This window comes from Anguilla rostrata, chromosome 13 (assembly GCF_018555375.3).
Source record: "Anguilla rostrata isolate EN2019 chromosome 13, ASM1855537v3, whole genome shotgun sequence".
Lineage (NCBI taxonomy): Eukaryota > Metazoa > Chordata > Actinopteri > Anguilliformes > Anguillidae > Anguilla > Anguilla rostrata.
The window spans coordinates 24,952,710-24,965,712 of record NC_057945.1 but is presented as its reverse complement, the minus strand read 5'-3'; the positions used below and the strand labels follow the sequence as shown (position 1 = coordinate 24,965,712).

The window sequence follows — 13,003 nt, the reverse complement described above, 5'->3', positions numbered from 1 at the left end:
TCCTCATGCTATTTGTACACTCGTGATTATATTGTAATTATCACACACATATCCATTAGTGTAAGAGCAAACAAAGAGTTGCGAATTGGCTCTTTTTTTTTTTGAGCATCTCTTGCGCAGATGTTAAATATGTTCTAAGCTGTGATGTCAACTGTTTTGTTAGCCTCCCACTGACTGTTCTCAGACCCTATTTAACCTAAACACCTGTGCGCAATAACTGTCAACTCCTTATGTGTACTGTTCTCCCTCAGTAAGTTAAGAGAGTTAAAGAGATAGGGGAGAGTCAAAGAGAAAAGGAGAGTCAGAGATAAGAGGGGATTTAGACATGTCAGTTTGAGTGATGCAGTGGAGCGGAGAGACATGCTGTGAATCTGTAGGAGCGGGGCCTGAAATGAAGCAGCCTCTCCTCTTTTTGTTTACCTGTCCAACAGCAGGATCTGCCTGCTCCCACCACAGTGACCATATCACACAGCTATGCAACTGCAGGCTAAGTCACATCAGAGCCTCAAGGGAAAATGAGTTAAGCATCAAATAAACTCAGTACTTAATAACAGGAGTAGTGTGTACTAAATCAAATGTACTAAACAAGGGGGACTTCAGAAGACAGCCTTTATACTTTCAACAAAAATAATAGCACTGCACTCAGTTTAATAAATAAAAAAAACTACTACAGTCTCACCTCTCTTTGTACATGTCACGTCATTGCTATTGTAATCCAAATAAGCTGTGCAGTGATTTCAGCACCAGAAGGAGAAGTTCGCTGGTAACAGCAGTAAACAAAATGCCTCTACTAGCCTGTCACAGTGATGCTGTCTTTCTGCACATTCTGCACCAAATATGACAAGTGGTGCAGTGGTTATATTAGCTGCGAGAACACGGCCAGCTTCTATTATATATAGTGTAGCAAATTCAAGAAACTTTTTAAAAAATTTTATTTTTTTTAAATGGTGCCCATTGCCTCACTGTTTGGCACTAGGCATAATAGTTTTTAGTCTCAGGAGGTACTGAATGGTTTCACTCTGTGTACTCCACTTTTATTTAAAGGAGAGACAGCTCACGCTGAAACAGAAAACATTCCCCACTGTAACATTATAGCAGTGGCAGGCAGGGTAGATGTCAGTTTTCCCTACGCATATAATCAGTCAGGTCCTGAGGGTAGAAATCTAAAAAGTTAATCAAATGGGAAAAGTTTGACTATAAAAGCCAATTAGCATTGTAGATAACTAAGTTTTCCAAGTAGATTTCTCTGACTTGTGGAATGACAAGATTGATCTAATCTTACCTTTAATGCTGCAGTGACATGATGAAATTGGCCATGGCTGGCCCCAAGATTAAGCGTATAAACTCTTAAATTATCAATCTAAAAAAGAAAGAGAGCTAATTATGATTTTTTTTTTTCCTGCCAGGGGTCTTTTTTTAAATTAAACTTTTCTCTGCATTTTTTAATTTTATAATTTTTTTATAATTATTTTTTACAGTATGCATGTGAAGTATGGTAACCGTTTGATGCGTGTTTTTTGTATACCATATTTAATTACAATGCATGTTTTTTTTTTTCTTTATTTGAGAACAGTGATGTTTAGCAGATATAAGGTCAAAGATTAAACTGATTCACTGGCATAGGATAATGTATCCAGCAGAACTAACTCCCATATTCTCCCATACCTTTGAAATGTCTCATTGACACAGTTATTTTGTAGAAAATGAATGGCTGGTTCTTTGTCATTTTTTAATAAATTGCCACCACACAGCAATTACTTAGAGCACAGGCCAGGGTGTCAGCAGTGACAAATTGTCTTTAAGAAAGATATTGTCTAGTTACTCATTCATGAAGTGACCTAGAGGCCCCAGTCAGTCAGTCATATTACAATGGTACTTGGGCCTTTTATTTAAAAAATGCTATGATGTAATGCATTGATCTTTACAAAAAGCACACATCAGCAGTTAGCCTAATCTGAACATCTCTAATTATGAAGTTCTTCATTGAAATCGCATGTCAGTGCACTGAGAATACAACTGCAAGGCAGTGCTGAATTTTACATAATAATTAGGCCAATGTGATATCATACAGTCACATGGTGTCACAATAACAGAATAAAAATTAAGTTAAAAGCCCTCCTATCTATTGTGGAAATGTCACACCTCCTCCACACACTGCTCATGCATGGCTGCCAACTGATCTTTTCAAAACAATTACTGAACTGACAAAAGTCTAAAATTAAAACAAACCAAGAAACAAATAAAAATACTGATCTCACTGGCCCAATTGAGAATGTATTCTTTAAAACAAATATTATAACAGTTTATTTTTATAGCACTTAATTGTGCATTCCTTCAGTGTGAACAATGCTCTGTCTTTCAGGGTAGGAGTGGCCATGCCATTCGGCTGTTTAACAGTGGGGGAGAAGAAGGATTACAACAGTCCATCAGAGGTGACAGAAAAATATGACCTGGGACAGATTGTTAAATCGTGAGTACCCTCATCTTCCAGAACAGGACGGGAGAGGTAAATTGATAGCGGTACTGTTAATGCTCATTTGTGACTACTACAGGGTCTTACGTAAGGTATGATACTTATGGGAACACTCTTTCAAATAACATTTGCCCTCATTTGCTAAGATTGCCTGTGCATTCACATGTATCATATCTAACTGAAACAAGTTGGATGTACCTAACATTTAATGTGTTCTATTACATTTTCCATGTCTCTCATTCTGGGGATACCATTCCTCCTATGTTTCATAATTTGTTCATTAGATTCATTATTTTAAATGTGGGGTAAATTATTTGTTTCATCCAGTATAATCCATTTGTTTCATCAATTATAATGAAAAATGAAAGTCCATTTGGAAAAAGGTACGTCCTTTGCCATTTAATAGTATTATTCAGTCATTTCAGTAACTATATAATGCTGAAGGATGTATACGCATTCACAGCAAATAGTTATGTAAATCTTTTGTGTTCATGACTCCTGTCTCTAGGGAGGAGTTCTGTGAGATCTTCCGAGCCAAGGACAAGACCACGCTGAAGATGTACACCTGTAAAAAATTCCTGAAAAAAGATGGGCGGAAGGTCCGGAAAGCTGCCAAGAACGAGATCCTAATTTTAAAGATGTGAGATTATGGCCCGCATTAATACCTTGCTGTTTTGTGTGTGTTTTGTTCATATATAGTCATTGCACAATGATGTATTCTGTGGCTGTAAAGTGTTTTAAATTTTTTTTTCTTCTTCATGTTCGTAATGTAATTGTTTTAATAAGAAATGCATTTTAGATATTTTATTGTTTGATTAATATTTTAAGGTTTTGGCGTCAACACGTATTCTGTGTACTATTTTTTGTTTTGCCATTAAATGTAATGTTTATTAATCAACATAACATTTTTTGAAGCTGCATGATATAAATGTGAAATCTTTCATCTATTTCTGCATCTCCTGAGAGAATAACATATAGGGTAATCACAAAAGCAAGACAGAAAAAAAAAAATGTAGGAAGATGTAAATGCAAAATTAAAGCTAGCCTATTCCACTGAATAATTACCTTTTGAAGCCATTTTTACAGAATTTACCTGACATATATTTATATCAACTATGTATTGTTTCATAACCTTGCTTTCCTATTACACTTCCCGTAGCATTCGCTGAGTTTCATCAAGGAATCTGAGCTTCATCAAGCCAGCAGCAAACACTAAAATGAAAAAAGATTAAAGAAGAGGGGAAAAAGAGATAGAAATGCGTTACTTCCTTAAGAGCAAACATAATCAGATCTTTCTAGTGTCCTGCACAACATATGCAGTTTGAGCATATTGTTGGTTTGGTGGCATAAACAAGAGCATGAGATCATGAAAGCACATACTATAATGGTGAGAACAGGTCATTCAGCCCATCTATGTTAGCTATTTTCTCTATGTTTTGCTACGTTTAGCTATGGCTTGCATTTACACAAAATGGATTGCAGTGTTGTGCAACTATTTAAAAATATATTTTCTCCTGTTGTAGGCTGTGCTGGGAGTTTTAGAATAATTCTAAAAGTTCAGTTGATGTAATCAGAAGCAGTGATATATTTAGGAATAAGCATCACACTGTTCACAATTGGAAATTGCAAAAGCAATCTCTGCAACTAGACATTTGCTATATACATTCTCCTCAGTATTTGTGAGTTAGTATTTGTTCTTCTGCACCTCATTAAGAATATTTATCCTTGATCCATGTTCATTTTCATTAAAAAAAAAATTAATCTCTTGGCCCACGAACCACCCCCACCCCAAAAAAGTAAATAAAATAAAATGTCTCTATACTGGACATGTTGTTAAAGTATCTGACATACCTTGAGATTACCCACTTGGTTAGGACATGCTGATATTTAAAATACACAGTAAAAAAAAAAAATTTAAAAACTATTTTTTGTATGTAAGTTAGATATGCTGAATTACATTTGTTGTTGTTGTTTTTATTTTGGGCTGACTAGGATGAGGGAGGTAATCAGAAACATGGTGCATGTCCAATACCATGTGCGTTTCTGTCCGTTTGTGTCCACATCCTCTCAACTCTCTATGTTTGTTTCTCCCTCGGCTCTGTTCATCACTCACAGGGTGAAGCACCCTAACATTTTGCAACTCATCGACGTCTATGAAACCAGAAAAGAGTACTTCCTGTTCCTCGAACTGTAAGTCTGTTTTTGATTTGTCTCAGAGGAGAATACCATATTTCCATTTTATCTGATTCACAGGGAATGAACATCAATAGCCTGAGGGTGGTCCACCACTGCTTACTCTACTGAGCTCCCTTTACACATATGCACTATTTATGGACCTGGCTGGCCTGAAATGTCATCAGCTTTGTTTTTGTAGGAATTTGTATTGCTATTTTATTTGAAATATATATCGCCCTGACTATTGTACAGCTTTTGAAATCTCTTCCTTTTGGCCAAGGGGGCCATTTTAAAGCTGGAATCTGATATAAAAATAATCAAAATCATATTTATGCATATTCAGGCATCCAATAAATGACTAGTTTCAGATTTGGATTCTGGATTTATTGTCCATTCTCAGGAAATTCCCCCCTAGTTGGTAGTACAACAAGACAGTTAAGTTGGCAGGCGTGGATGTGTTAGTGACTAATGTCTGCAGAAGACTTCAGATTTACAGAGGCTGCACTGCAAGATGCAAACCTGCAGGGTACAAGTACAAATTGTTATATGAGTTATTAGTTAGCTTTAAGCAGCGGACATAAAACATGCTGTAATTTCTATATGGTGAAACCAAAGGGTATAAAGATACCCCTAAATACATTGACGTGTGAATTGTTACAAATCTAAAATTGCAGAGTACAGTGCCAAATAAGAGCCAAATCAATACATATACATTTTTTGCAAAATATCATTCAGTAGTAGTTAGGAGACATTAGAAGACAGGGCACATTACACAGAAGCTGTTTGTCTGGTGATTCCTCCTACAGCGCTACAGGCAGAGAAGTGTTTGACTGGATCCTCGATCAGGGATATTACTCAGAGCGGGACACCAGCAATGTCATTAGGCAGGTGTTGGAAGCAGTGGCCTACCTGCACTCCCTGCAAATTGTCCATAGGAACCTGAAGGTACAGTATGAGGGACTCTACCTCGTGTAATCTCAGAAATACAGGTACATTGGAGGTAAACTTTCGTTCTTTAAGGAACCAATTTCCCTATGTACCCTGAAAGTACAATCATAATCTATTTGGGTACTAATAAGTACCTTTTTCAAGCAAAAAAGTGATGCATTGCAATTTTATATACCTATTGGGTACCACCCAAGTGACAAGAATTTATACCCTTTTAAACACTTTTTTGTACCTTTTTTCTGGTGAAAGATGAAAATGCATTGCAGAATCATACATGTATGGTCTTGTCATTTTGAACAAATTGTGTAAATTTTCTGGAGGAAAAAATTGTGTCCTCTGTTTTTTCAGCTAGAGAACCTGGTATACTACAACCGTCTGAAACAGTCAAAAATAGTGATCAGTGATTTCCACCTTGCCAAGCTTGAGAATGGCCTCATCAAAGAGCCGTGTGGGACTCCAGAATATTTAGGTGAGAAGAGGGGCGGAGCTCATTACTGCACTAAATCATCTGTTTACTGGAGGGGAGGAGCTAACTGTATGACATTAACAAAGGATCTAAGGCTGCATTACACCCTACTGGTTGAGCTGCTAATTTGGCCTAGAGGATGGGTCAAATAAAATAACTCAGTGAGAATTATGTAGCAGATGGAGAGAGAAGAACAGGAGGGAGAAACTTAAAAGTAGCATTTGCAAGAGGAGTTAATTGTAGGGAGTATGGGAGGGATGTAGAAAACGAAACTCTAGGGTGGGAGATCCAAGAGCTTTGCAATGTATATTCTGAGCTCTGATTCTCCTCTCTCAGCCCCTGAGGTGGTTGGAAGGCAGAGGTACGGCAGACCTGTGGACTGCTGGGCCCTGGGTGTCATCATGTACATACTGTGAGTATTTAGCGCTCAGAAAAGTACATATTTGAATACCTCACTCTTAAGTAAAGATTTAAATACCTCACTCTTAAGTACAGATTTAAATACCTCACTCTAGGTACAGATTTAAATGCCTCACTCTAAGTACAGATTTAAATACCTCAATCTAAGTACAGATTTAAATACTTCACTCCAAGCACAAGTTTAAATACCTCACGCTAAGTACAAGCTTAAATACCTCTCTCAGAATACAGGCTTAAAGGGATCTCTCTGACTGTAACCTCTCTCCCAGGCTGTCGGGAAACCCCCCATTTTATGATGAAACTGACGACGATGACTACGAGAACCATGACAAGAACCTGTTCCGTAAGATTCTGGCAGGAGACTACGAGTTTGACTCCCCGTACTGGGATGATATTTCAGATTCAGGTACCTCCGAATAGTGAATACATCCACACCAGTGTATGATACATTATGTAGCTTTATTATTGTTAAATTACTTCACAGATGTGCAGCCATTTCATTTTAAATATTTCTTCATTTTCTTCTTCTAGCCATTTATATAGTTAAATTTATTTGAATCTCTGGCTACTGAATGAAATCTAATGCTATTTCCCTGTTCAGCTCAGCTAATAGAAGAGATTTGAGTGTTATCTGTAGTTTGACATTGTGTCTGTTTGTCTTGAAGCAAAGGGACTGGTGGCTCGTCTAATGGAAGTAGACCAGGACCAGAGACTGACTGCACAGGAGGCCATCAACCATGAGTGGTATTACTGATTACCGATAGTATTGAAAATATTCAGTTGGAAAGAGAGAGAGGGAAGGAGGCTGGGAGTTAGAGAGGTCAGGGCTCAGATTATGCAATTTGAAAAGATTTTTGGCTGTCTGTAGCATATTTCTTTACCAAATTTGTTTGTGAAATATATTGGTGTTAGCTCTTAAGAACCTTTCTTAATTCCCCAAGACTGCACATTATGTAAACATATCTCCTTTAATCTCAGGATATCTGGGAATGCAGCTTCAGACAAGAACATTAAAGATGGTGTCTGTGCACAAATCGAGAAGAACTTTGCCAAAGCCAAGTGGAAGGTAATGTAGTCTTTTTTTGTTACACCTCTGTGATCTGTTTTATTATATTAGGCCTATTTATTGCAACAAAACACACTCAGCCAAGTAAACAGATGACTGACTGGACAGCAAACATTCTGTTCAGGTAACTGATTTACAACATTGTACACAAATTCATAGCTCCTCTTCCTCCATGTAAAATCACTAGTTTGGACAGTGAATATTTGGATATGGAACCTTTATTAGTATCATTTTTCTCTCCAAAATTTCAGAAGACCACTGCATTCAATAAGAATGTTTAGCCCATAAAAACATTCATGCTAAATTAAAAACTGTTATCAGTTTCAAACTCATTTTTTGAATCCGTGCACATTATTATTATTCTTCTTATTAGCACATTTCTACAGGGGCAAGAGAGACATTTCAGAATTCAAGCTACGATCAGTGTGAAGAGAAATATATCCACTCAGCATATCTCAGGTCTAACAGACATTCAAGACAGGTGTTGAATCTCTCCAGTAAGGCTGTGAGATGAACATCTCATTAGGCTATAATTAATCCCCAGTGTTCAATGTTGCTCCCTTAACTGCGAAAGCAGAAACTCTCTTAATTGAGAAGCAAATCGATGTACTCCTACTGTAATTACAGCAATACAGCAATACAGGTGGTAGTGCAGTGTAATGGTGAGCAATCGGAGCTTGTAAATCACTGGTATCTGGTCAAATCCCAGATGGCTCTCTGCTGTTGCACCCTTGGGCAACTTGGAGTGAATAGCCTGAAAAGCTTGAATTGCTTCAGTGAGTGTTCAGCTGTATGAATCGATGTGTAAAACAAATAAAAGACGCAAGCTGTGTGGGTAAGTTCTGACTGTGGCCCGTTTGGACCCGGTTGTGCCCTACAGAAAGCCGTGCGGGTGACGACCATCATGAAGAGGCTGAGAGCACCGGAGCAGAGCAGCTCAGCATCGGCCAGTCCTTCCGCAGGCCCTGCCACGCCCGTCACGCCTCCCACAGAGAGCGAAACTCCCGCCGCCCCAGTCACAGAGGCCCCCAGCACCGAGCCACAAAACACAGCCGGAGCTGAGGGGGCCGGTAACGACCCTGCCCCACCCCCTGACTCCGCCCACACCAGCCCTGACCCTGAGGGGGTGGTTCCGTCATCGCGGTGTAACGGGGAGACCTCGGCGCCCCAACAACCGGCCGACAGATCCGGGGACGAGCAGAATGGCTAAAACCGGTGCCAAAGCCCTGTCCACCCAAACCCTGCACACTGTATATTAGCTGCTGGCATGGTGACACTGAATCTGCTTAAGTCTCACATCTTACAGAGCCTGTGGTCCATCTTTGCTGATAGACTGCCCGGCCAGGGAGCACTCTCTCCTTGGCCTCTGGGTGGCCTGTTAAACTATTATTTATTTATTTATTTATTACTGTTGTCTCTCTCACAAATCCCTCTTCTCCATCAGCTACCCCATCTTTTGCTTTTAAAGGTGACATAATGCCTTCAATGTTCCTTCTTCATTTTATTTTAATTTAAGTCCAGTCATTGCCTTAAGCTTTCTCTCTTTGAGCTCACCCTAATGATAAAGATCATGAAGGAAGACAAATAAAATGGCAAACTTGAATTTCTTTTTCTTTGCACCATTAGCCAAGTTTGGAAATCTCTTCCATATCCTCCTTTTATACGGCTTCTCTGTTGTAGTGAACAGGTTGGCTTCTTTGCTGCTTGTAATGCTAGATTTGCATGGTAATATTCTCCCTGTAAATGAGCCTTCCTACAATGCTCCCCCTTTAAAAACAGAGCTGCACCCACCTCCAGGCTGCCATGGATCAGCCTTTACTTCCTTTTTTAAATACACATATAGTTTTCATGAGCTGTGGCCATGCACTTGTCACTTGTATGATTTTTAATTTAAATAAAAGTATGTATTTATTGGGTAACCTGTAACGGGGTTGATTGCTCAGCTCAAGAAAGCACCACATGACTTTCTTAGTGTAAAAGTATTGTAAATATAAAACGCTGTAGCCAAATGGTTGGTTCTGAAATGTTTGTATGTACTTGGTGGAAAAAAGTGTGCTTACTTCCTGCTTTTCTAATCCATCACTTTTTTTGCCCACAGTATATTTCTTACTCCTATTCGCGTTGTATTGGTTTGCAGTTTCGCTGACATTCCAGTCTAAGTTTGTACATATTCATATTGAAGGCGGGCCATCTGACAAGTAACAGGTTGGCAGAGCAAACCTATTTAATATAATGTTATCCTATATAAGTAAAGATCACCTGTAATGCTACCACAATAAATACCTTAAAGCTAGGTGATCTGTATAAATGCATGACTGTGTATGTTCCACCATCTTCAGACTGTAAAATCAGCAGTGCACAAAATATGCTATTCTTGCTCCAGACTGCCGCATAGTGACAGCATATTATGCTTACATAATGTGTTTCATAATCTCTGTGAACAAGCTGTATAAAAAGCAGTTTATAATTACTATAATAATAACAATAAAAGTTATTATTATTATTATTAAATTATCATTATTATTATTATTGTTATTATTATTATTATTATTATTATTATTATTATACCATATCCATATACAGTATTAGACACACTTACCAGTGATTGGAGCCGGTTCTAGGCATAGGCAATAAGAGCAGTCTGCCAGCGATGTTCTCTTTACCTGATATTAATTCTGCTGTCTGCTCACCGTTTTAGGTGACAATTCATGAATGGTGTCAGAAATGCTGTTAAATCTCCTTTGTTACAGTCAGATTGCATATGTGTCCATTCCAAATCATAACGTATTCTACAGATTTCTATAGTCTATAGTAGACACAACACTGCTGATGTACTTATTTTTTTCTTAATTCAGGTAAAAGCAATACTTGATGCCCTGAAAGGTTAAATAAAATAATGCAAAGGTTCAATTTATTTGAATGTTGAAATGAAAACTCATAATATCCTCACCCCCTAATGAATGCTACATTACAAGAAGATGTGATGTCTCAATAAAAACAGTTTTCAGTATTTAAAAAAATACAAAAATATACAAATCATGTATCACTCTATGAATCTGTAAAAGCATATTTTCTAAATTCGTTCTGCATAGAAATGTATTGATAGCAAAATGACGGCAAGTTAAAAGTAAACTTTCAATATGTTTCAGACAAATTAAATAAGTAATTTCCTAAAGCTTTTACCCATTTTTCCTTCATTGGCTGCCTCATCTCTTATTTATTTTTTTGTTTTTTTTCAAATGTCACATCAAGGCATATCAGTACATCTTATTAATACAACCGAGTGACTTCCTGCCAGTGACTTCCTCTAATACACAAATTCCCTCAGTCTTCTGTAATGTGCGCAGCCTGAAGGGTCCTGAAATGTCAGTAATGGCAGAAGGCATCAGGTGCTTCTTCAGTGCCCTTTTCCTGCTGCATGAACCTAGGGGATCGGTATGTGCATTGCCCTAACACTGTAAGCTATACCCCCTCCCCATTTTTTAATTCATTTTGCTAAAAAAGCAGAGAGTAAATAATTTTATAATAGATACTGTCATTTAAGACAATGGGATTAGAGTGGGAAACCCCCAGGGCTCGTGCAATACAAAATGTCATGTATGATACATTGATATTTATTTATTTATTTATTTATTTATTTATTTATTTATTTATTTATTTATTTATTTATTTATTGATTTATTGAATTATTTAAACTTTATTTTAGTTATTGCTGTATTTAGTTCGTCCATGCAGGGTTCCTACTGTAATGAATGGTGGAGCATGCATCACTAGAGGCAGAGCCAGAGTTCACTGTACTTATTATTCATTGAGCAATACTGAATTGCTACAGATACTGTGAGTCATCTCTGTATTTCTTTCTTAATGTACATGCACTGTACTGTACCTCTGAGAAAGGTCTGAACTGCTGATGCTGCCGTAGTCCTGGAGAAGGTAGCCTTGCGAGTGTCAAATCACCACTGTCAAACAAGAAGTGCCCAAATCCCAAATAGTCACAATTGACTGAAGCTTCCTGCTTCCTTTTTCCGCTAACAAAAAAGGATTTTTTTCCCGCAAAAAATCATTTTTCATAGCATCCAAGTCTGCTGTGCATGAGGATGCTCAGTCCCAGCAAGAGTGAGACTACGGTTCCATTTCCAGTGTCCAGTCATTTTTATGACTTCTGTTTAGGCAACTCTGTTTTGTACAGGTGATGAGCTTTTACATAGAGACTTTCTCTTTCCTTATTTGATGTAATGTAATGATTCTCTCTGTGGTACATTGCTTGATGTGCAGCTACAGGTTTTCATAGAAGTCTGTTATATAGATGCATCAGAGTCATTTTCTACTGAAGAAAAATCTATTCTGTTGATTGTCCATTAGTTTGCTCAATAAGTCCTAACTGCCCAGTTGACTGTAAACATGTCTTTCTGAGGTCTATCAATATATAGTCAATTGTAGCTACATTAATGAGCTGTAGAATTGCTTTGTTTTTATTTTATTGAAGACCCTATAGATTTTTAAGAAGAGCAAAACATGGCTGAAAGCAAACATTTATTGAAAAGGTATGTCAAATGTATTCAAACATAATTATTGTATTCATATTCATAATTAGTTATGACCGCAACAAAATACTGTGTTTAACAGTTCAAAGCAATGCTTTTTTCAGTGCGTACCACTGTATTTGGTATTCAGTGTTTGTTCATTTTCCCATGTATTTACAGCTGTATTTCTATATGTATGTGTCAAAAGAGCCCATAAGCTCCTATAGATCCTGTCTTATCATTCTTAACCACTGTACTCCTTGACTAAGTTTATGAACTCGATGGTAATAAAAGTTTCTTCATGGATGATTTGTGTACAGGATTATGTTCTAGCTCCCCCTTCTTTAGTCCTAAAATGAAGTCTCTCTCTCCTTCTGAGGCATTTCATACATTTGACCATTTTATCTTAAATGACAGATTAAATAATTGTGAACTGTATATGGATCAGGTATAATAATAACAATAATACATAATAATTTTTCTTTAGATAATATATCCAATGCCAAGGGGGCTATACAGAATAAAACTTCACAAATTAGCAAACAAAGCAATGATACAAATAATCATACAATAATCAATATAATTCATAAATAACCTATTAGTAAAGACCTCATACACAAAATGTATTCATAGTGGTATTATACAGTGAAACTGAAGTGTGCCTATGGATTTTTTGACTTACTCAAATAATATTATAGAAGAATGACAACAAGCTTCAGGGACCAAGGAGACATGCTTATTCAATATTCAATACCATTTTGAAAACAATTTGTGATTGGACTATCTTTGACCTTTTTGGCTTTTAGATAAAGAATACATAATATTTGTATAATTTGTTACAAAGGAAAGAGAACATATTGGTGATGGAATAACTGAAGATACACATTTGAGCGGCATGGTACATAGTTGGACATGTACATCGAAAACTGTGG

At 37.2% G+C, this 13,003-nt stretch overlaps 1 protein-coding gene across 2 annotated transcripts in view; it reads left to right on the top strand.

Annotated features, from left to right (window-relative positions):
• camkvb (CaM kinase-like vesicle-associated b) overlaps positions 1-10,386 on the top strand; it is a 31,572-nt gene extending 21,186 nt beyond the window's left edge. The window contains exons 2-11 of one of the 2 annotated variants that reach the window (XM_064305741.1): positions 2,368-2,470; positions 2,982-3,113; positions 4,589-4,663; positions 5,455-5,593; positions 5,945-6,065; positions 6,399-6,474; positions 6,752-6,888; positions 7,148-7,226; positions 7,461-7,548; positions 8,429-10,386. In XM_064305741.1, the coding sequence (XP_064161811.1) occupies positions 2,376-2,470; positions 2,982-3,113; positions 4,589-4,663; positions 5,455-5,593; positions 5,945-6,065; positions 6,399-6,474; positions 6,752-6,888; positions 7,148-7,226; positions 7,461-7,548; positions 8,429-8,758 (1,272 nt within the window). In that variant the 5' untranslated portion in view covers positions 2,368-2,375 and the 3' untranslated portion in view covers positions 8,759-10,386. Of the gene's footprint in view, positions 1-2,362; positions 2,471-2,981; positions 3,114-4,588; positions 4,664-5,454; positions 5,594-5,944; positions 6,066-6,398; positions 6,475-6,751; positions 6,889-7,147; positions 7,227-7,460; positions 7,549-8,428 lie in introns of both variants that reach the window. The other variant, XM_064305740.1, reaches the window with a different exon arrangement.
• The last annotated feature ends 2,617 nt before the right edge of the window (positions 10,387-13,003 follow it).